Source organism: Bos grunniens, chromosome X, assembly GCF_055505025.1.
Source record: "Bos grunniens cultivar Pamir isolate PY7600 chromosome X, Bosgru_T2T1.0, whole genome shotgun sequence".
In the NCBI taxonomy this organism is placed as follows: domain Eukaryota; kingdom Metazoa; phylum Chordata; class Mammalia; order Artiodactyla; family Bovidae; genus Bos; species Bos grunniens.
Window position 1 is genome coordinate 31,369,670 of NC_141194.1, and position 25,317 is coordinate 31,394,986.

General features: G+C 37.9%; 1 protein-coding gene across 21 annotated transcripts in view; it reads right to left on the bottom strand.

Annotated features, from left to right (window-relative positions):
- DMD (dystrophin) overlaps window positions 1-25,317 on the bottom strand; it is a 2,667,987-nt gene that overhangs the window by 1,376,897 nt on the left and 1,265,773 nt on the right. For all 21 annotated transcript variants that reach the window (XM_086387503.1, XM_086387509.1, XM_086387510.1 and 18 more), the window contains one exon: window positions 6,405-6,566. In XM_086387503.1, coding sequence (XP_086243629.1) covers window positions 6,405-6,566 — 162 coding nt within the window. The remainder of the gene's footprint in view (window positions 1-6,404; window positions 6,567-25,317) is intronic.

A 25,317-nucleotide genomic window follows, 5' to 3' on the forward strand; every position in this document is an offset into this window, starting at 1 on the left:
TATATCTATATTGCTGGGTAAAAAGAAAGGAAAATGTGTGTTACGGTTATGTGGAGTTTAATATCAGAGCCCAAATATCTGTAATCACGGCCCATTTTATTGTTCTGTGATTAAATCATTTCATTATTCCATTATTCCTGGATGAATTTCCCTATATGGGTTTATGCTGTCTAGTTCATAAATCGGTGAAGTAGGCTGTAAAGTTAGACTGTTTTGAGTCATCTGGCAATCAAATGTGTCTATATACACTATAAAAGTCTTTTTTATTCCATAATGAAATCATAAGCTTAATCTGATAGACCAAAATTTGCATTTAGGTCTTTATTTTTTAAGCAACAACTTTGAGAATTTTGGAATGTTTTCATTTAAACAGAGCCAAATATATTTTAAGTGAGTGAGAAGATTTAGCTTCAATAAATACAGGAAGACCTCAATTATTATTTATTTTGATGTGCAGCTAATTCAATCATCTATAATTAACAGCTTTCTTTAGTGAAAAGAAGATTCCCTCTTTTCTGTTTATTGATACTAAGTTTTAACCATATTTTAACTGGGATGGAAAAAGAGATGGAAGGAAGATATCCGTTCTGTAGATATCTGGACTACCCAAAAGTCCTAGCTTCATGAGCAAAATATCGGAGCACTTTTCTATGCTGACTATAAGGTCCTCTCCTTTGGTAGTCATTTATTTTTTCCCTGTGCTTCTCTGGTGGCTCAGAGGTTAAAGCATCTGCCTGGAATGAGGGAGACCCTGGTTCGATCCCTGGGTCGGGAAGGTCCCCTAGAGAAGGAAATGGCAACCCACTCTAGTACTCTTGCCTGGAGAATCCCATGGAGGGAGGAGCCTAGTAGGCTACAGTCCATGGGGTCATAAAGAGTCGGACATGACTGAGCGACTTCACTCATGAACATAAATCTACTATGTGAGATATGAGGCTGCAGAAGATGGAATCAGGAGTCTGCAGGATAAAAAAACTGAACAATTTAGCAATCACAGTCACTGCTAACAACCCCAAAGCTTCTTGTGGTAATCTAAATAAAGGGGTCACATTCTCCTCTATAAAACATGTATCTTCAACACATAATGATGTGGAGCATTTCAACAGGTACTCATGTTAGATTGTTCTTATATATTGGAGATTCAAACTATGAGATTACTATAAAAGGGAAAAATACAGATTAAAGAACCTGTATAATCTTAATAAGTACACAGCATTTAATTGGCTATTTAGACACAGTTATCACAGCTCCTACAATGATTTAGAGAAGCTAACTGGCACATTAACATATGTGGAATTAGGAAAAAAAAAAAAAGATGACTAAGCTAAGTTCCTCTTCCTCTTAAAATATCCATAAGGAAAATTCTATTTGTCTAAATTAATTCATTCATGCAGGAGTTCTCAGCTATATTGTCTGCCTTCACTTATTTCCCATAAGATTAAAAAAACAAGCAAGATAGAAGTCACCAATGTCTGATTTCCACCCCATCTTCCTCCCAGTGAAATCGTGACTCAGCCATAGGTGAGAATGTTGAGAAACAGTGTTGAGAAACGTGATGTGGGGGGCGGGAAAGACTGGGACTGGTCAGCCATTTCCAAAGTTCTCAACCTTAGATACCTGTTAGGATAACTTGGGGTGGGGGGGTGGTTTCCGAAAATTCTGATGACTGAGTCCACCTAGAGATTCTGACTTGATTGGCCTGCCATGCAAAGCTACGGACTTGGATTTCTGCTTCCAGACCTTAGGTGATAAAACTAAATCTCTGTTTTACCAATTTCTTCAGTAAAATTAAGGAGTAAACAACTCTATTCATGCCATGTGCTTCTCTGCAGTAATCCATTTTGATGATTATATTCTGTATAGTTGTTTTAAAGAAACACTCATGGGGTTTTTATATTTTAATCATACTATTTTTTAAATATATCTTCAAATTTTTGATTTATGTATTCAGATAATCAATTTCTGTATCAAGAAGAGCTTTCCCCATTTGCCTTATAGTATTTGAATTAATAAGATGTCATCTTAATTTTATACTTGAATAAAAGCCTCTCTTTATACAGGCTGGCATTTTGATGCTGCAGTCATTTGATTTAAGAATGTGGTTTTCTTAAGAATTATTTTTTTGAAATAAAACACTCCAGTCAATGTTTGCCCTAGCAGGATGTGGTTTTACTTTCTAAAAGGTTAAACTTTACTCCTGAGGCTCATGGCACTAAATAAAAAGGTAAAATATTTTTAATCTGGTTTAGAATCAGAAGGCCCAGTTTGCTCATCATGACAGATAACTGGTCAATGAATATGCAGAGGCAGTGGGAAGCTCCTTTATGCTCAAGAAAGTGACTTGATCTACATTTACTTTTATGTAAAATAAGAGTATATCTGTCAAAATATTATACACATTGCGCCCATTCCTTTAATCCTGATTTTATTTTTAATACCTAAGAATCTCAAACACTCTTAAAGGGCCGAAAAAAGAAGACTCTTTTTACAGATTGAAATTTAGTAGTAAAACTACCAGCGTGCCACACGGTGGAGTCAAACATCCACAAATCCATGTGGCCAATATGTGACAGGAAAACTGAGCAGATATAAGATGACCAAATATGGCAATGCCATTCATCTTGTCCTGCTTTTCAGTGATGTATTAGAGTACTCAGTTTCTGAAAAGGGAAAGCTAACCCCATTAATCTTTTAATTAGCAATGAAATTTTATGCCAATTTATAGAAACACATTGGGTGTGAATTTTCATTTATACAAAGCCTTAAATGCAGCCTCATTATATAAGCTTAGAAAAAATGTCATTTCGGTGGTATTCTTAGGAAGTTCTTCATCTGACACACTGCGCTTAAGTTCTCACTTCAGAGACAATCCCTTTATTCTCTAGTTGTTTCTTCCAGGGGAGATTCATATTGAGCTTCAGGAAAGGCAATCCCTGAAGTAAATCTGAGTAGTTGCTAACTCTGTCCTAGAAAACAATTCACTTTGATGTCATCTTAAAATAAAAGCTTGGAGGGACTTTCCTGGCAGTCCAGGGGTTAAGATTCCACACTTCCAGTACAGGAGGCACGGGTTTGATCCCTAGTCAGGGAACTAAGATCCCACATGTGGCATGGTGTGGCAAAAATAAATAAATAAACAAAAAGAATTTTGGAAAAGAGCGTTTCCATAGCTTTTGGGTATCATGCATTTTATAATATATTACCATTTAGGGAATTCAAAGTTAAGATCATCTTGAAAATGCAGGTGCAAACAGAAATGTAGGGAAAATAGATTTGAATTTGTTAGTATTCCAAAATCTCTTTTTTCAAGTAGATTTGAAATTTCCTAATCTGTGTGCTGTTATCAACAATATTTTGAACTGTTATTAATAATCTTTTATCATAGTTCTTGAGAAAGTAAAACAAAAATCTTTATGTTATTAAACTAGCATGTTATATTCATGTTTATGGAATCATGTATTCATAAGTAAATAAACAAACTTTCAGGGTCAACAACCTTTTCAAGTAAACAATATTTTTTTTCTGAAAGTTCCCAATTTTTACCTCAGACACTAAGAACTTTTGCCAATCTCAAATTTGTTACTTATAGTTTCATTCTACCAGCTTGAAAAAGGAACTCCATTTATTTTATAGTATAACTGATTTTAATATTTATACCATTCAAATTTTTCCTTAATTACATTCAAAAAGGTATGAGACATCTTTAATCAAACATTCTTCCAAATTCATGTCACTAAATTAAACAAAATAAGCAGTTCTACTCTGCCTTTAGTTTATAATCATGTATTCAGTAAAAATTTCCCATTCCTATCATGCATTTTTCTAAAGCTTGCCTAAAAATGTTTGTATGTGGCTCAAATTGAAAGAGTCTTCAAAATAGACAATGCTGGAGAACTTGACGAAACTAGGTAAGTTTGAAGAAGTGTATATACCAGGGAGGTTACATATGGCCCTCTTGGAAAACTATCATGAGGATTTTATCATCAAAAACGTCCCCAACTTCACTTTCCTAGCCATTAGGCCACCAAGCAACTGCCAGCAATTTTTGTTCTTGTCAAGCAATGAGAGTAGCTAGTTCAAGTTCAGTGTCTGGAAGTCATTAGAGGACACTGGGGGCCATATTGGAGAGGGCAATGGCACCCCACTCCAGTACTCTTGCATGGAAAATCCATGGACAGAGGAGCCTGGTGGGCTGCCGTCTCTGGGGTCGCACAGAGTCGGACATGACTGAAGCGACTTCACAGCAGCAGCAGCAGAGGGCCATATCTAAGGTACCTTGGAACCAAAGCAAAGTCAGAGAGCACAGTCCCAAGGAAGCCCTAAGGACTTCTTCTGAATGGCATCTTTCTAACACAATAGGGCTGCCTTTGTATATTTTAATCTAGAGAAACTCCAGGGCTGATTAATAACCATCAGCATTAGGCATGCTTCTCCAGAAAGAAACCTAAATTTTTATATTTCATACAGTTTGAGAAGTAAGAGTAAATGGTAAAGGGACTCATGGCAAATATACTTAATTTTAAAGAAGATATTATAATTATAAAGTTGATCTTTATCCCCTGAAAATTTCTAGGACAGATTATAAAATGGTTTGTGAACCCTTAGAAAAATAAACAGTAATCATTAGGACCCAACATGGGATAACTCGCATAAAAGTGAAGTGAAAGTGAAAGTCATGTGGTCATGTCCGACCTTTTGTGACCCCATGGACCATAGCTCACCAAGCAAGAATACTGGAATGGGTTGCCATTCCCTTCTTCAGGGCATCTCCCTGACCCAGGGATCGAACCTGGGTATCATGCATTGAAGGCAGATTCTTTACTGGCTGAGCCACTAGGGAAGCCTAACAAATACTTAATGAGCAGAGAGGGAGACTCATGGGGAGATTCCTTACATGGGGCTTGCCCTTTCTAATAGCAGCATAGAAACATTATTTCTTCCAGTGGAGAGTAGATCTCAATAGACTACAGCTACATCTATTGTCTTTAAGCAAAATATTACTAAGTCTGTGTGTTCCTTCCCAAATAAATGGGTGTATCTATAACAAGGCAGGAGAACCCAGAAGGTCTGCAAACCTCCTGTTTAATTAAGTCCTTTATTTAAAATTCATGTGGGAGGAGACATGGGTACGCCTATGGCTGATTCATGTTGCCGTTTGGTAGAAACCAATGCAATACTGTAAAGCAATTATCCTTCAATTAAAAACAAATAAAAAACCAAAATTCAAAAAAAAAATAGTCAATGAGGAATCCCACCACTCTAGACTTTTTCAGCCCATCCAAATTACTTATACTCTATCCCATGCACTCAAAGACTTTTCTCTGTCAAAACTTATACAATATGGTAAAGTAACCCATGCTATTATGTTCAATGATGCTTTGAACATTTAACTGTGATTTAATGCACTGTAATGGCATCATAACCGTAATTTATAAATCTAGTATTTCATAAATCCAAATTTATTTTTAAGTGGAAACATTCATGTATCTCCACCAATTAGTGGGGAGAGGGCCTTGTGGATGGACAGATAACCTTCTAATGCTCCTCACATTATAATGTATCAGTCTGAGTTATCCCTGTGTATTGGGTTCCTAAAATATATATATGATATGAAAATTAGCTATGTAACCTTACTATCAGAAAACTCTAAAGACATTTATATAAATAATACTTATGATATTTTACAAACAAGCAAATGTTATTTAAAAATAGAAATACAGCATTACTGTCCAAGTTGAAAATTAATATGAATATACCCTAAATTTACTCAGTATAAATTTGACTTGGATTTATTTTCATTACTATTTTAACTCTGATTCAAGAAAAATTAGTTTAATACATTTCATAATTCAGATTAAATAGTGCTGAATATATCATATGTGAGTATGAATATATCATATGTGAGTATGAGTATAGAGAATATTAGTATTAGTAATAAAATGTAAATTTATATCTCTAATTCCTTGTTACTAACTACTTATAATACATTAAATGTAGAATATAGGTTATGTGAATTCTGATTCCAGGATAATAAAGGCGAGTTGATAAGAAAATATTTGTGGCTGCATTTTTAATAGCACCACCAAAAATATTTTCTTTATAATTTACATTCCTATGGTTTCCCTCCAGCTAAAGTATAGATCAAAAATAGTAATAAATAGCAGACTTCAGTGTGATACTGCCCCAGTCTTTTAAGTGTCTATTTCAAGTTCCTCCATTACATACATTCGAAAATAAATCTTAGAGTACTAATTTAGAGCTCTTTCCCCCCTTATCTCCAAACAGTCAAATCCATCGATCAAATAACACTCTGTGCAACTAGATGAATAAATTTTAAGTTAAAATTCACCACTGTCTTAGTCAGATAATAAAAACCAAAGAAGCTCATCCCAGGTTCTACTTGCCTGGGCTTCCTGAGGCATCTGAGCGGCGTCCACTTTGTCAGCGATATAAGCTGCCAACTGCTTGTCAATTGATGAGAGGGATTCCTGAATTAACTGTAAGGATTTTTCAATCTCCTGGGCAGACTGGATACTCTGTTCAAGCAACTTTTGCCTCCTCACAGCCTAAAGAAAGAAAGGAAAAAAAAAAAAAAAAGAATCAGGCCAATGTTTACTGGTGATAGTTTTTCTGCATTCCAGCTGCAAACCAAAAGAAGATTCTAGATTCTCTCTCATCACCTTTTTGTAAGATAGATTTCGCAGCTTCCTGCCACTCATTCAGCTCTACTTAAAAAAAAAATGAAAATAAGAATAAGAAAAAAAGAGCATACAAAACTACATCAGGAATCTCTGCAGGACAAAAATCACAGTATTATGTACATCAAGGAAAGAGGCTTGGAAAAACATTAGTGAAGTCATCTCCGTCATTGCAATCTGTCGTTCTCAGGCCGAATGCTCCTCCTGATCTCATTATATAGTTCAAGAGATTTGGTTTACTTAGAATAGGGTCATCGTCATCACAATCCAATTCAAGATAGATAATCCACTTCCACCAGTGAGACACATATACAATCTGTTCAGAATCAGCTCCTTTTCAAAAAGGGAATTTTAGAGAAACATTTGGTTATGGATTTATTTTGAATACTATTTCAACCAACTATGCATGGTATTTTTTCCCTCCTCTTCCTTTCACAATTTGGATTATGGAAATTGCTTGTGCAATTGGATTTGTGTTACTGCTAAAGTAGAACAAATAATAAGTAACCCTAATATAGCTGCAATTAATCTTGATTGTTACTATAAGTATGATTAGGATAATTTAACACTTTTTAAGTATAAATAGCATGTGGAACAGATTGCAGAGTCTCCCTTCAAGGATCTGTTCACCTTTAAAAGAGTAGTTATAAAAGAAATGGGACAGGTAACTTACTGAGAATTCCTTAAATTATGCATCATAATCAAGAATTTTTCCTTATTATACAATATGAAGGCATGATTATCTGATACAAAAGAACCATCCTTCCCAATGACCATGATCAAAGTTTTAAAAATAATCCTGCTTTTTTATATTACATACAGAATATTAGATATGACATAAAGAATATAAACATTGGCTCTTTGAAAGATACTACAGATATCAATGTCCTTTAATGAAGCCAACTTGGAATATAGCGTTACTCAAGTAAGAACAAAGCTAAAGGCATCTGGACCAAAGGAAAAGGAGCTGAAAGATGTGTGATGCTAAAGGAGCAAGGAAGGTCTTCTGGGTATTTCTACCTACACCATAAATCTTCAGGATTCTGTCTGAGGCTTTTCTTTCTTAACATTCTGCCCATACCCTCAAATACAATTACACCTCATAAGCTCACAATTCTTAACTCTGTATCTCCAGTGCAGATTCCCCGCTTGTTCTCTACACTTGCATATGTATTCTCCTACTTGACATTTCCACCTGGGTATCCCACAGCCATCAAAACAACAACAGCGCTAAATATGGATCCACTCTCGGACCTCCCCAACTTGCTTTTCCTCTTTCTGTGTATTCTTTTTTCCTGTCTCAGTGTTTTATAGTCATGGCCTTTATTAGCCATTATTTTGGATATTTCCTCTTCTTCTATTATATCCTTCACCATTTTGCAATTAATGAGCCCATCAGTCACCAATCCCTTCTTCTACCTTCTAGTATTTCTTGATTCCATCCTTTTCTCCCTCATTTCAACACCATTACCCTACTTGAGGTCATCAGCATGCATTTCTTGCCTCAAACATGGTTACAGGACTCTTGGCTGGTATCCTGCCATGATACTACTCATCTACGAAGCAGATACAGTATCTTATTTGTAAAGCAACGTAATAATTATCTCCTTCAATCATCCAGTGATTCCTTATTTTCCTTAGGATATAAGTGGTAGTTTTTAATACGGCTCAAAAGTTTTTTCATAGTCCCCGTGGTATCTTCTACTACTTGCAGAAGCTATAGAGATATGTTATGTTTTATTTCCCAGCATACACTCTATCCCTCTTTATACTTGGTTTTAAACATGCTGTTTCATTTTCCTAGAACAATCCCATGACCAACTTCCTTTTCCTGAGTAAATTGTATTCGTCCTTTGAGTCCTACCTTGGAAATGTGGACATCTCTCTCTCCAGGTAGCTGACCCTAAAACCCTGTGTTCTCTCTTGCCCTTTTATTTCTGTCTTAGCATGTATAACATCACATTGTAATTTCCCATTAACTGCCTCTACTGTAGACTATAAGCTCTAATGAGGTTAGAGATTATGGTTGTCTTGTCCATCGCTCAATATTTGTTCTGAGAAAAAAAGGCCAATAGTTTTATGATGGGATGAATGGTATTTGTGGAGAAAACAGAGAAAAGTTCAAGTAATCTAAGACCAAAACATTGGATTCACAGAAGAAATTGAAAAAAAAAAAAAGTTCACCAACACTTGGAGATATATCTTTTGGAGAACAGATCTTTGTTACTTTTATTATTATTAAATGTGTCAGAATAGGATAGAGCATTATTTGGGGCAACTTTAATCTATTTCTATTAAAAAATACTTGACCAAAGTCAGTGACCAAGACCTTTTCCTGTATTCTGACTCAAATACAGTTATTTTTTCTTCAGGCAAAATTTCAACTAAAGTTGCCTCACATAATCATTCAGATAACTGTGCTCATGGCTATAATCAGAGCTCTCTGTATTACAGATGAGAATGTCTGTAGCCTTCTGAGAGCTACTCCTGAGAAATGAATCTCTAATGATAAAACTTCTCTATTGTGACAGGTGGCTAGAGAAACTTTCCAACCAGAGCAAGTTGCAATTGCCGACTCTGGCATTGTGTAAATCCAGTCCTTTATCTGGCTAAGGGCAAAAACAGCTTACTTTCCTGTGCACATCTGTAGAATACTAATATAACTGAATAGGATACAATATAGCATAATGTTAAATCACATATCTAGCCTCAAAATTATTTTTAGAAATCTAACTTTTTCTATTCATGAAATTCTACTGGTTGAAAGAAATGAAATGGCCTACAAGATGATGGCAGAGTTGATCTCAGGTGGTTTGTCTCTTTGCCTGGCCTGGCAGTCAATAAGAGAGAGTGATTCACAGAGATCCTTTGATTATCTCAGGGAGTGAAAAGACCTGATGTCAATCCAAGCCTGCAGAATTCTTTGAACTAGTCATGGCACAGGCAGTCTTCTATTTCTAAATATCTTGTTAGGCCAACCCTTATAGGAGGCCAGGCCTGTGAATTTTCAAGGATTCTCGGTGCACTCAACCTGTGCTGTTTCAATGAATGGAACTGGGAGGACGCCCTAACCCATAATCATATTTTTGTTTTTGTTCCAGAATACTGCTCAACTGCTGTTTTAAAATGGTATTTCATGCCTTTTGCTACTCCACTCAGCCATAAGCAGAATCATATAGCTAGGCAAAAACAGCAAATATGAGGGGTGTTAGAAAACCATTAAAAGACTGGCAATCAACAACAAAAACAGAAAAGTCGAAAATTGAATCCTAGTAATGGTTACCAAGAAAAGACATAGTGAAAACATGTTTAATTTGGTTTTCAGAGAAAATTCAAAGAAAACTAAATAAAACCAACATACATGAAAATAAAATATTCTTATTTCCCCCAAAGTGCTATGCAATATAAAATTAAGAGGTTAATGGTTTCTGTTGGCAATGCAAAGTTGTCTCCACAGTGAATTGATCATCCCTCACATTCCTTTTCAAAATAACAGATTAACCCTTGTGCCCCAATATTCACTTCAATCAGAGTGTAGCATGACTAAGAAACTGTGGAAGAATGCATTTTTCATTCTGAAGAATATATTTTTCATGAGAAATAAAAACTGAGAATTTGCACCAAAGCACATACATTTAAAATATGAATGTGCTGTGCTCAGTTGTGTCCAACTCTTTGCGGCCCCATGGACTGTAGCCTGCCAGGCTCCTCTGCTCATAGGATTCTTCAGGCAAGAATACTGGAGTGGGTTGCCATGCCCTCCTCCAGGGGATCTTCCCAACCCAGGGATCGAACCTAGATCTCCCACATTGCAGGTAGATTCTTTACTGTCTCAGACACAGGCTTTAAAACAGAGAAAATTTAGACAAGTTATCCCAGTGACTTTATACAAGTCATCATTCACTAAAGGAGGTACTATAATGGTTATACTATAATGGTTTTGAACTGTGGTATTGGAGAAGACTCTTGAGAGTCCCTTGGACTGCAAGGAGATCCAACCAGTCCATTCTGAAGGAGATCAGCCCTGGGATTTCTTTGGAAGGAATGATGCTAAAGCTGAAACTCCAGTACTTTGGCCACCTTATGCGAAGAGTTGACTCATTGGAAAAGACTCTGATGCTGGGAGGGATTGGGGGCAGGAGGAGAAGGGGACGACAGAGGATGAGATGGCTGGATGGCATCACTGACTCAATGGACGTGAGTCTGAGTGAACTCCGGGAGTTGGTGATGGACAGGGAGGCCTGGCATGCTGCGATTCATGGGGTCGCAAAGAGTTGGACATGACTGAGCGACTGATCTGATCTGATAATGGTTAAGCTCATTGTAAAATATAATAAATTTTATTTCATTTAAGATGATAGATAAACTCAGGGTTGCAAATGAATTAGGAGTATGGGTGTTTTTCCCATTAAAATGAGACCTGAGGAAATGATCATAAAAATCTATTTATCTTATAGTTAAGCTTTCTGCTGCTGCTAAGTCGCTTCAGTCATGTCCGACTCTGTGTGACCCCATAGATGGCAGCCCACCAGGCTCCCCCGTCCCTGGGATTCTCTAGGCAAGAACATTGGAGTGGGTTGCCATTTCCTTCTCCAATGCATGAATGTGAAAAGTGAAAGTGAAGTCACTGAGTCGTGTCCGACTCCTAGCGACCCCATGGACTGCAGCCTACCAGGCTCCTCCATCCATGGGATTTTCCAGGCAAGAGTACTGGAGTGAGGTGCCATTGACTTCTCCGGTTAAGCTTTCTAGCCAGCAGCAAATATCAAGCACGGAATATTTTGAAGAATGAAACTATACATACACTCTCTCACTATGAGGAGACTGGAACCAAACTAGAAAAAAATCTAGTAGAATGCAACAATACAACAATGCAACGAAGAAAATCAAATCTACATTCTTGAGTTAAAGAATGTCAGAAAAGTGCTTTTGTCCAAAATTCCCCATCCTACTTTGACTGCAAATCCCTTCTGGGTGACATACTTCACAAATTTTTATATACATATATATGTATATGTGTGTGTGTGTATATATATATATATAAACAAAAATCACTAAAATACATAGTCCTGAGAATGGTAATTCACAATAGCGCACTAGATAATTTAAGGTCATAAAAATAACTTTTCCCCAATATCTGTGGGATCTACGAATGGGAATGGGAGAAACTGTCAGTATTTTGCTTTTTTTGAAAGAAAAGTGGGGAAATAGGATTTTGATGCCTGTATATGATTGTGGGAAACCCACTCTTGAAGGAGGTTTTCATGAGGAAAACCTTGTGCTGGGTACCAGAGTAAAAGGGATCTTATGAACAGGCAGCATGAGTGTGGAAAAGATGTACTTTGAATTCTTGGCATCTTTCATGAACTTTTGTTTCTTTCCAATGATGTACTAAATATTCCTTGGTTGCCTACTATCTGCCAGGCATCAGAGAGCTCTCAGTTATTCTTTTTAAACTACTCAACAGATTCAGGCTTAACATTGAAAACTTGACCCTTTCAAGTGGGCTAGGATGCTGAAAGATATCTGGCTTCTCAGAAGTTTGGAGTAGGGATCTCCAAAAGAATTATAGGTTCTCGCCTGTTCTGGTTCAATTCGCAAAGAAAACATCAGACTCTTAGTTCAGACAAATTAATAGATATATTTCTAGTAAATAAAGAAAGAAGAATAGATGTCAGATGGCTGATTTTACAAAAAAAATATAGCATGGTTTATGATCATCATGCAGTAAATGATAAACTTATTCATTTTACTTATTTTTTTACTCTTATACTTATCAATTGGAGAAGGCAATGACACCCCACTCCAGTACTCTTGCCTGGAAAATCCCATAAGAGGAGCCTGGTAGGCTGCAGTCCATGGGGTCGCAAAGAGTCAGACACGACTGAGCAACTTCACTTTCACTTTTCACTTTATGCATTGGAGAAGGAAATGGCAACCCACTCCAGCGTTCTTGCCTGGAGAATCCCAGGGATGGGGGAGCCTGGTGGGTTGCCATTTATGGGGTCGCACAGAGTCGGACACGACTGAAGAGACTTAGCAGCAAACTTATCAATGAGAGCTGGATGTGCCAAACATTTGATTTTCAGCATTTTGTTTTCCCTAAGTAGTGAAACATTTTAGCCAATGTTAAAGCTAAACTTCATTTCTCTGAATGATGTTTGTAGCAGAGGAACTAAACCCAAAACAAACATCTATGTCCCAAATTCTGATGCAAATAAAGGAAAGCAATCCTTGAAGTTTCGGCTTGAGGGAGAGCATTAATTGCCACCTTGAATGGTGCTACCTTGGCCAGTGTAAAACAATAGGGATTAACTAAAGAGATGTGCTAAAATCAAATCCTAAACTCCTGGCTCTTCGGGAATTAATGTGGAGACCCAAGAGGGCACTAATCTACATTATTTAGCAGCTGCACCACACTGCACAGACTGTCCTGATCAAGTTCTAGCTTCTGGAGTTTCAACTTCAATAGGCCTGGTAATTAATGCAACTGCTTCCTTGTCATCTATGAAGAGGTTGTAATGTGTTCAAATGCCAAGTAGTCATACTCAGTCTGTCATATTTGGAGCAACAGGGATGGACCTAGGGATGACCAAAGTAAGTCAGAAAGACAAATATTAAGATATCACTTACACGTGGAATCTAAAATATGACACAAATAAATCTATTTATAAAACAGAAACAGACTCACAGACATAGAAAACTTATGGTTATGAAAAGAGAAAGAGGGTGGGGGAGGGACAAACTAGGAGTTTGGGATTAGCAGACGCGAACTACTATATATAAAATATATAAACAACATGGTCCTACTGTAACTATATTCAACATCCTGGAACTATACTCAATATCCTTTAACAAACCAGAATGTAGAAGAATATGTACGTGTGTGTGCGTGTCACTTTGCTGTCCACTAGAAACTAACACAACATTGTAAATCAACTGTACTTAATTAGAAAAAAAATATTCAATTTTACATTGTTGTGTTTGAGAGCAATTTTGATTAGCTGTTTCCTCATGTCCTGACTCTGATTTAACTTGAGTTCTTCTGAAGCTGTGCTGTTACATCATGAACACAGTGGCCTCTGTTATTTCACATTTTTGGCTACTGCCTTCAATTGAAAACAGTAAGTGCTAAGTTTATCTCATTCTAAGAGATGGGAATAAGATTTACCTCAAAAGGGTTCACAAAAGAGGTCAAAAATTGACATTTCCTTCATTACTCCACCAATCTCATGTATTCTAAAGTTGTCTGAAAATTTAGGAAAGAATCAGAGTCACATTGAATCCATGGCCCAGGAGGAGAGTGTGATGGCTCCTGTTTACTCCTCAGGGAGACAAAAACACTGGTACTTCACCCCTCTGCCCCAAACAAATGAGGGTAGCTCCAAGTCCACCATTTATAGAGCCTGGGAGCACAAAGCAGATGGGATGGCTTCTAACTACCAACTTGTACTGTGCTTAAGTAGCTGAATGCTTTTTGTTTGCTTCCTGTGACTACTGAGGTGTTAAAAACTGATCTGAAATGGTGACATAGTAAAGAGAGGAGGCATCTTGTACTTCCCAATGCTTGGTGTGGCAAAAGCATTTTTGTAGGTCAAGTGGAAACCAAAGGAGGCAGCTATGGTTTAGCTGTCTAACAGGAGCATTGCGTATGGAGCACGAGTACTCTAGGATGAGATGCCTGAAGACATGTTTACACAGTGTACTTTTTCTAGTTAAAGAAATGGGAAGACAGAAGACCTCCTGTAAGACCTCTTAAGAGCCCCCACTTGTACCCCAAAGAAAGCAAGCGTTTGTGTCCTTATTACATATAACACATGAGCACCATAAGATGCTACTTAAGAGGAGATATATACCCACTTTCTTTCCTACTTCTCAGGCCAGTGGAGAATAATGTCACCCAGGTGGGGTAAGGGAAGCTGGTGAAACTGATCATTCTTCCCTGCCAGGGCACATCGCTTCAGCATGGTTTAAACTGGCACTGCAAACAGAACATTAAATATGAGACTGAAATTTTAAGCTGAACTAAACTTAATTTAACCTTATTTTTTCATATCCTAGAGACCAAATAGCAATTGAATCTATTCAGATGCCACTAAGAAAAATGAATCAGCCATCTGCTTGAAGCAAAACCATTCCATGTTTGTGTTCTATCTGGTTCAAACTATGCAGCAAACTACTGACACCGTCCATAAATTCAGCACTTGATAAACTGAGATAGAGGCAGAGGGAAAAGACAACTATGAGGGACAGTGAGAATGTGGCTTAGGGCAGGACAGGAAATGGTTTACAGACGACATGGAGACACCAATAATGAAGGGCCTAGGAACTCTATTTGAAACACTGAGAAGTATAGTGATACAGCATAATTAGAAGACTTATAAAGACATGTAAGGCTTTTTTTTTTTTTACTTTAATAAATTTGTTTTATTTTTTTTCTTTATTTTATTTTATTTTATTTTAAAACTTTACATAATTGTATTAGTTTTGCCAAATATCAAAATGAATCCGCCACAGGTATACACGTGTTCCCCATCCTGAACCCTCCTCCCTCCTCCCTCCCCATACCATCCCTCTGGGTTGTCCCAGTGCACTAGCCCCAAGCATCCAGTATCGTGCATCGAGGCTTTGTCTTATACAACAGTTAGCAAACGACACGTGTTCTGAATTCATCTACTGATGTTCCAGTTGTGGACCATTGCTACTACCAAATGCAACACTTGGCAGGAGAACATCGTCAAAGAAGTTCAAAGGTGAGGAATACCCTGGATCTTACTGTACACTTGGACTTCTTTGGGATTGAGGATAGCTGATCATTTCATTACTTGTCATTCAAAAGGTCCATCTGGTCAAAGCTATGGTTTTTCCAGTAGTCATGTATGAATGTGAGAGTTGGGCCATAAAGAAAGCTGAGCACCAAAGAATTGATGCTTTTGAACTGTGGTGTTGGAGAAGACTCTTGAGAGTCCCTTGGACTGCAAGGAGATCCAACCAGTCCATCCCAAAGGAAATCAGTCCTGGATATTCATTGGAAGGACTGATGCTGAAGCAGAAACTCCAATACTTTGGCCACCTGAGGTGAAGAACTGACTCACTTGAAAAGACCCTCATGCTGGGAAAGATTGAAGGCAAGAGAAGGGGACGACAGAGGATGAGATGGTTGGATGGCATCACCAACTCAACGGACATGAGTTTGAGTAAACTCCAGGAGTTGGCGATGGACAGGGAGGCCTGGTGTGCTGCAGTCCATGGGGTTGCAAAGAGTCGGACATGATTGAGCCACTGAACTGAACTGATGGTAGAAGAAAAATGACTGGTCCCCAACAAGTTGAATATAACATTTCTAGATGGTTATGTCTGCTTTTAGCAGGCTGAGGTATATTTTTCAAGAAGAATCAAGCTACTATTTTGCAAAAGGAACTAAATGGAGATAAAGAGAAAAGCAGAGGGAGAAGATAATTTATAGCAGGGAGAGAATTTACAATTGCTTAAATCCCAGTAACCATCAAAAGCTTCACTTTGTTTCTTTTCCTTGTTTTCAAATTAGTCTGTCCTACTTTTCCCTAAGGAAACAAGTGCCTACACAGTGTTCCTTGGACAAGAGAGCTCAAATAAATAAAAACTGTTGCTTTAACCCACTGTAACTCATAAAGGGTTCTGACATAACTGCTTCTTGTAGCATATTTGTTAATGTGTTTGATAGGCATATAGGTTATAGTAACACAGATGTGCTCATGTGTTTGTATACAGTGTCTTTAAAAATAAAAGAATATTACATTATTTACAAGGGCCTTCTTGATTTATTTTTGCTAATTTCACTTTGTTTAAACTCATTGGACAGAAAAACTCTTAAACCCAAGTGCATGGAGCTAGCTCCTTGTAATTTCCTTTACAGAAAAAGATTATAAACATTAAAACCATTGGTGTGATGGTTAACTGGAACTTCATCTGTTTTAGGTCTTTGCAGGTCACTTAAGTTCTTCTGTGACCTCTGAGGGAAGTATACTTGAAAGTAATGTTTGGGAATCACTTTATCAATGGAACTTGACATCAGATAGCCATGACTTTCAAGTAAAGCATTGATAGAATGGTCAATGAGCTGTACAGTAATATATCTAAAGACATTTCTGGATTTTTGCTGCATCCATTCATCTTCATAGGTAGACAAATGAAATTGGTCTTCTGCCCTGACAAGAACAAACTAATGTATTATTTCAGCTTCAAAAAGAAAGTGATGGAAGTATAATACAGTAAATCTCATAGGCATCTACAGAGTTCTTCTAATCCCAGTCTTTTCAAGATAACTTCAGAAGCTCCCTGGTCAGTAAAGTTTCTCTGGACCAATGACGAGGTGCTCTTGGATTGTACATATACTTATAATATCATTCTAAACTTTAGGCAATTAATAAATATAATTGATATTGCAAAAAAAAACCCTAAATATCATAGAAAATTTCTCCTGATATGGAATGGACAGAATCAGAGTCTACAGATTAGTTGGGTGAGGATTAAGACCACAAGTTTAAGTAACACAGACAGAGTGTGTATAAGAATAAAAATCCCAAACTTGCAGTAAAATCAAGTTATAGAACAAAACAATGAGTGGAGATCAGAAACAAAAGTAGGAATGGAGCCACTACAAAACTTAGTTGATTTCTGGCAACTGCTTCTGCTGCTGGCCCAAAAAGCTACAAATGCAGTGACTCTTCTGTATTGCACATATAAGGTGCAGGGAGGCAAGGAGTCCCAAGTAGAAAACCTGTAGGTTGTGCTTGCAAGCTGAAGTGGAGAGGTAATTACCCCAGTGGAGAAAGCCTCTAGAGAGCCAGAGTCTATTGAGACCATTTCATACAGACTGAAAATTGTGTCAACTTTTTATTGGCCTGTAAACGAACTGGCTGTGATGGCCCTTGGACACAGTCACGTGACAGCAGCCTCAGCATGGGAGATATCTTGAAGGTAGTCAAAATCTCCACTCAGGAATTCAGACTCTCAGGCTAAAGCCTACACACAGTGTTTCTGGTCTCTGGGACTTCAATTGATGTGTGGGAAATTGGTCCATCACAGTCTTGTCTACAGAGTGACTAAGGATGGCTATAAGGTTTGGCTATTAATAAAACAGTTTTCAGCCTTCGGGCAGGTAGTCTCAAATAGAGCTTCAATAACCACAATGGTGCTTTTCTGATATAACTTAGTGATCTCTGTTGGATCTCTTTTACTGTGATGCAGGGCCATCACTGGACAAGAAATGGCAATCCACTCCAGTATTCTTGTCTGGAGAATTCCATGGACAAAGGAACCTGGTGGGCTACAGTCCATCGGGTTGCAAAGAGTTGGATGTGACTGAGCAACTAACACACACACGCACAGGCCCATCATAGTCAGGAGCCAATGTTCAGCTTCCCTTGAGACAAAATGCTCTCAACCCTGTTGACCTCTAAGGTCAATCACCAGTGGGGTTAAAATTCTTCTCCAACTGGTGCCAACCAGATGTGGCATCTACAAAACTTGAAAAATATCTCTGTCTCATGGGATGTCTGTGATGACTGATTCTTTTTCATCCTCTCCATATACATGAAGATGAACAATATTTATCACAAACAATTTGATCACAGATACTTCAGATGATCACCATGGTTCTAGAGAATTTGAAGGGGGAGACAGAGTGTGTTTATGGCTTCCTGCCACCCTACTTATCCACACAATACTGAAAAACACCTCATGTATAGCTCAGTAAACAGTTGTACTATTGTGCTGGAAGGTTACTCTGAGGCTTTCAGATCTTTTGTTCTTCAAGTAGATAAGATAGAAAAGGCTGCACATTTGTAGCAAGGGACTCCTGCCGGGTCTCTGGCTCTGATATGATTCATTTGGCTGGGTCGTGCACCTTAAACAGCAGGAACAAGATGTAGAAAACAGCTGCTTTTGCTTTTACCTGCCAAATATGCTGGAAACTTATTGAGCGGTAGGCTGGGAGTACAGAAAGAAGACTCGGGTGTGCTGATATGGGCATGGGGAAGAGATAAATACTGGCAAAGTGGTCTATTACACTCAATTCCCTGTTAGAGACCAGGGTCGTCTGTCACTGAGTGCTCTTATGGGATACTAAGCCAGATGAAAAAGACACAAACTGTTTCCCAGCTTCCTCCTCTATCTCCTCCCCTCAGTGGCATTTCCTCATCATCTGTAGGTGAAATCTATTGTGCTGAAGTTGTGTGGGGTGAGAGAGGAGAGACCGGCTCTCAGGTGGTAGGATCTCATTTGGAGGGTTGCTGTATTTGTCTTAAGTCAGATATAGCTGAAAATTTAGTTACAGAACATAGTTACCACAGCCATGGAGAAGGGCCTTGTGCTGTCATACTCAGTCACGTTCGACTCTTTATGACCTCATGGACTGTAATGTACCAGGCTCCTCTGTCCATGAGATTCTCCAGGCAAGAATACTGGAGTGGGTTGCCATTTCCTTCTCCAGGGGATCTTCCTGACCCAGGGATTGAACCCTCTAACCTGTGTTTCCTGTGGCTCCTGCACCGGAAGGTGGATTCTTTTCCAACAGGCCACCTGGTAAACCCCTTCAGAAGGGCTTACTGCCTTTCAAGCTGGTCCCACAGGGAATGTCTGTTCTATCTAGAATGTGGTTTAGGAAGGGAAAAGAGACAGCATATTGGGGAATATATCAATGTGTTTTCTATACTGTCAGAAGTTTGGCATGTTTTCCTAGAAAGAGAGCATTCTACTCCAGCAGAGAACTATGGCCTTGAAGGAGAACCACTTTGATCCCTGCTTGCTTTAATTGTTCAGGAAATGAAAATGAATATCATCTCTGGAATAAAGAGATCACTCAGCTCTAACGAGTAGTGGATGAATAGGATAAAGTTAATGGTCCACATTGGGAATGATTCTGAGACATAGGGCCCATTAGCAAAGCGGACTGCCTTGAAACAATTCATGTTCAGCTAAAGGTCAGGACCAGAGTTCCAAATCTGAATAATCATCAGAACCTACAAGAACTTTTCAACATATAGTTCTGAGGCTCCATCAAATTCTACTAAATCAGAAATTCAAAGGGAGTCAGAGGGAATATGTATAGACTAAAGTTCCTATAACCCTTCCATCTGTGTGATTTTGATGACTAGCCAGATTTAAAAAGAATTATCATCAGTGAAATTTGAAAGAAGAGATGTCTTAAGTAAGAATTAAATAATAATAGAGAAATGCAATTAACTGGGCTCACAACAAAGAAAAGGGATGGACAGAGTACTATTAAATTAGCCAGATCTCAACGCAGATCCAAAAACAACATGAAAGTGGTAAGGCAGAAGCGATAAAGCACTTCTTGAATTTTATGCAATACTTTCAATGGAAACTTCATAATGAATATGTATATTCGATGACTTAAAACATATTCATGACTTTGTCAAATATTTTGATTCATCATTCCATATATAGACTTCTCTAAGATACTACATTACAACGCAAAGAGAATGTCTTTACTGTTCCTTCTCCCATTTCTTTCTTCAAAAAAATTAAAGCAATTTTTTACTAGTACTGGATAATTTTACTGCAGATTTGCTTGAATGTTAAAGAACAGTTTTGAACATTCAATTTTAAGAATCTATGGAGTGGCTTTACAAGAAAATCAGTTTAAAAATAATCTACAGTGGAAAAGTAAGATGGACGAGATGAATTTTTACCTTGAGAATCATATTTTGTGTTATAGGAATTAAATATTAGTTGTAAGGTATGATGGACAGAAGTAAAAGTTATACACAAATCACTTAAAAAAAAAAGAGAGAGAAACCAGAATTTCAATTAAAATGCACACAGATAACAAAACTAAAACTTCTATCCAAAAATTCATTTCTAAAATGATACTTACCAAACTATGCTTATTTAATCTTTACAAGTGATTAGTTTTTAGGTCTTAATGTCAGATGTTTTTCATTTATATATTAACTTTGTCTTTTGCTATTCTAACTTTAAAGGAAGGAGTTCAACCACTAAATTATAAGAAATGTAAAGACAAGAAACTCCTAAATAAATATTTGTATTCACCCTCAGTTATAAAGATTTTAATGCTCTCCCCAAACAAAAATAATTTGTGTAGTGTGAATATATAATACATATCAATTTGACACTAAAATGAATGTAAGTATAAATATGTTTAAATATATACATATATAAATATAATACAACTATACATGTGTATGTGCATTGGTATATCCCTTTGTGTCTAGACCAAAAATGTTAACATGCTGTATTTGGTATACACACAGAGAAGGAAAATTTAATGACTATCTTATAAAAACATTTCAGAAATGTCAATGCAGATGACCCAGGAAACACTATTTACTGGTAGATCAGATGGTAAAGAATCTGCCTGTAATGCAGGAGATCTGGGCTTGATCCCTGGGTTAGGAAGATCGCCTGGAGAAGGAAATGGTAACCACTCTAGCATTCTTGCCTGGAGAATTCCAAGAACAGAGGAGCCTGGCAGGCTACAGTCCATGGGGTCACAAAGAGTCGGACACGACTGAGCAACTAACACACACACAGGGTAAATTATAAAGACAATGATGGGATTACTACTTATAAAATAAAAAATAAATATCCATGATGCTTGATGATTAAAATAAGAATGGAACACATTTATCATTGACCTTTATATAATATTTCAGTTTTTGTATCTAAAAATAGAGGGTAAAATTAAACTCAAAATGGACATCAACAGATGGTCAACACCAAAATCAGATTGATTATATTCTTTGCAGCCAAAGATGGAGAAGCTCTATACAGTCAGCAAAAGCAAGACTGGGAGCTGACTGTGGCTCAGATCATGAACTCCTTATTGCCAAATTCAGACTTAAATTGAAGAAAGTGGGGAAAACCACTAGACCATTCAGGTATGATCTAAATCAAATCCCTTATGATTATACAGTGGAAGTGAGAAATAGATTTAAGGGACTAGATATGATAGACAGAGTGCCTGATGAATTATGGACAGAGATTCGTGACATTGTACAGGAGACAGGGATCAAGACCATGCTCATGGAAAAGAAACGCAAGAAAGCAAAATGGCTGTCTGAGGAGGCATTACAAATAGCTGTGAAAAGAAGAGAAGTGAAAAGAAAGGAGAAAAGGAAAGATATAGGCATCTGAATGCAGAGTTCCAAAGAATAGCATGGAGAGATAAGAAAGCCTTCCTCAGCAATCAATGCAAAGAAAGAGAGGAAAACAACAGAATGGGAAAGACTAGAGATCTCTTCAAGAAAATTAGAGATACCAAGGGAACATATCATGCAAAGATGGGCTCAGTAAAGGACACGAATGGTATGGATCTAACAGAAGCAGATGACATTAAGAAGAGGTGGCAAGTATACATAGAAGAACTGTACAAAAAAGATCTTCATGACCAAGATAATCACGATGGTGTGATCACTCACCTAGAGCCAGACATCCTGGAATGTGAAGGCAAGTGGGCCTTAGAAAGCATCAGTATGAACAAAGCTAGTGGAGGTGATGGAATTCCAGTTGAACTATTTCAAATCCTGAAGGATGATGCTGTGAAAGTGCTGCATTCAATATGCCAGCAAATTTGGAAAACTCAGCAGCGGCCACAGGACTGGAAAAAGGTCAGTTTTCATTCCAATCCCAAAGAAAGGCAATGCCAAAGAATGCTCAAACTACCGCACAATTGCACTCATCTCACACGCTAGGAAAGTAATGCTCAAAATTCTCCAAGCCAGGCTTCAGCAATACGTGAACCATGAACTTCCAGATGTTCAACCTGGTTTTAGAAAAGGCAGAGGAACCAGAGATCAAATTGCCAACATCCACTGGATCATGGAAAAAGCAAGAGAGTTCCAGAAAAACATCTATTTCTGCTTTATTGACTATGCCAAAGCCTTTGACTGTGTGGATCACAATAAACTGTGGAACATTCTGAAAGAGATGGGAATAGCAGACCACCTGACCTGCCTCTTGAGAAACCTGTATACAGGTCAGGAAGCAACAGTTAGAACTGGACATGGAACAACAGACTGGTTCCAAATAGGAAAAGGAGTACGTCAAGGCTGTATATTGTCACCCTGCTTGTTTAACTTATATGCAGAGTACATCATGAGAAATGCTGGGCTGGAAGAAGCACAAGCTGGAATCAAGATTTTGAAGGAGAAATATCAATAACCTCAGATATGCAGATGACACCACCCTTAAGGCAGAAAGTGAAGAGGAACTAAAAAGCCTCTTGATGAAAGTGAAAGAGGAGAGTGAAAAAGTTGGCTTAAAGCTCAACATTCAGAAAACCAAGATGGTGGCATCTGGTCCCATCACTTCATGGGAAATAGATGGGGAAACAGTGGAAACAGTGTCAGACTTTATTTTTCTGGGCTCCAAAATCACTTCAGATGGTGACTGCAGCCATGAAATTAAAAGACGCTTACTCCTTGGAAGGAATGTTATGACCAACCTAGATAGCATATTCAAAAGCAGAGACATTACTTTGCCAACAAAGGTCTGTCTAGTCAAGGCTATGGTTTTTCCAGTGGTCATGTTTGGATGTGAGAGTTGGACTGTGAAGAAAGCTGAGCACCAAAGAACTGATGTTTTTGAACTGTGGTGTTGGAGAAGACTCTTGGGAGTCCCTTGGACTGCAAGGAGATCCAACCAGTCCATCCTAAAGGAAATCAGTCCTGGGTGTTCATTGGAAGGACTGATGCTGAAGCTGAAATTCCAGTACTTTGGCCACCTCATGTGAAGAGTTGATTTATTGGAAAAGACCTTGATACTGGGAGGGGTTGGGGGCAGGAGGAGAATGTGATAACAGAGGATGAGATGGCTGGATGGCATCACCAACTCGATGGACATGAGTTTGAGTGAACTCCGGGAGCTGGTGATGGACAGGGAGGCCTGGTGTGCTGCGATTCATGCGGTCGCAAAGTGTCAGACATGACTGAGTGACTGAACTGAACTGAAACTCAGAATACAAGATGAATTTTAAAATATTACACTTAAGGATCAAACTAACTCATGTAGCTGATGGCAAGGAAATAAAGATCATCTTTCAGGTTAACAAAAGCATATACAGCAAGAGAGGATTGAGAAGTGGAAAGAAATATGTGACAGAGATTGATAGGTACATACTTCCAGCTGCAAAATAAATGAATCATTGGTATGAGATGTATAGTGTAGGGAACATAGTCAATAACTATGGAGACAAATCATAATTAGACTTATCACAGGGATCATTTTGAAATGTATATATTGAGAGTTTGGGATTAGCAGATGCAATTATATATAAGATGCATAAATAAGAAGGTCCTATTGTATAGCACAAGAAACTATATTCAATATCCTGTAATAAACCATAATGGAAAATAATACATATAAATGGATAACTGAGTCACTACGCTGTACAGTAGAAATTGAACGAATTGTAAATCAACTATACTTCAATACATTTTTAAAGTTATAAAAATCCCTACACAAGAAAATATATATATAGAAATAATCACTGTGCTGTGTAACAGGAACTAAGACGGTGCTGTAGGTCAATATTACTTCACAAACGAAGAAACTCTTAACAAATGAAATCAGATTTATCGTTACCAGAGGTAGGGGTTTGGGGGAAGGGGAACTGGATAAAGGAAGTCAAAAGGTACAAACTCACAAGTATAAGATAAGTAAGTACCAGGGATGCAATGTAGAATATGATATAGTTAACACTATTTTAAGCTATATATGAAAGCTGTTAAGAGAATAAAGCCTAAGAATGCTCATCACAAGGAAATGTTTTTGGTTTCTTTAATTCTGTATCTATATGAGATGATGGTATGTTGACTAAACATATTATGATTATCATTTCATGATGTAGATAGGTGAAATCATTAGGCTGTGTGCTTTAAACTTACACAGTACCTTGGGTCAATTACATCTCAAAGGTGGTAAAGAACCTGCTTGCCAATATAGAGATGCAGGTCCAATCCCTGGGTCAGGAAGATCCCCTGGAAAAGGAAATGGCAACCCACTCCAGTCTTCTTTCCTGGAGAATCCCTTGGACAGAGGAGCTGGCGGGCTACAGTCCATAGGGTTGCAAAGAGTTGGACACGACTGAAATGACTTAGTGTGCATGCAAAGCTAGAAGAAAAACAGGATTCAAATGAACAGCCATCTGAAGAGGTATATCCGTGATGACTGGAAGGGTCCCCAGCACAGAACCTTCTGCCTCTGTGGAGGTGGAGGATGTCACCCTTGTGGTGTTAATGTATTCACCAACCTGGAAGCTTTCTGAACTCCACATTATTACGATTTTTAATGGAGGTTTTATCCCATATGTGTGATCAATTATCAACTCCATTTCCAGTCCCTCTCCCCTCTCCAGAGAATGGGGGCTATGGTGGCAAAAATATCCAAGCTTCTAATCTTGGTTTGGTCTCTCTATTGACCAGCCCCCATTTAGGAGCCCATCAAGAACCTCATTAGAAGAAAAGATATTCCTATTACCCAGTAAATTCCAAGGAGTTTAGTGTCAGATGCTCCTATCACTCAGGAAATTACAAAGGTCCTGTGAGCTCTGTGTCAGGAACTGAGGTCGATGCTGGATGCTGGGGGCTGGTGCACT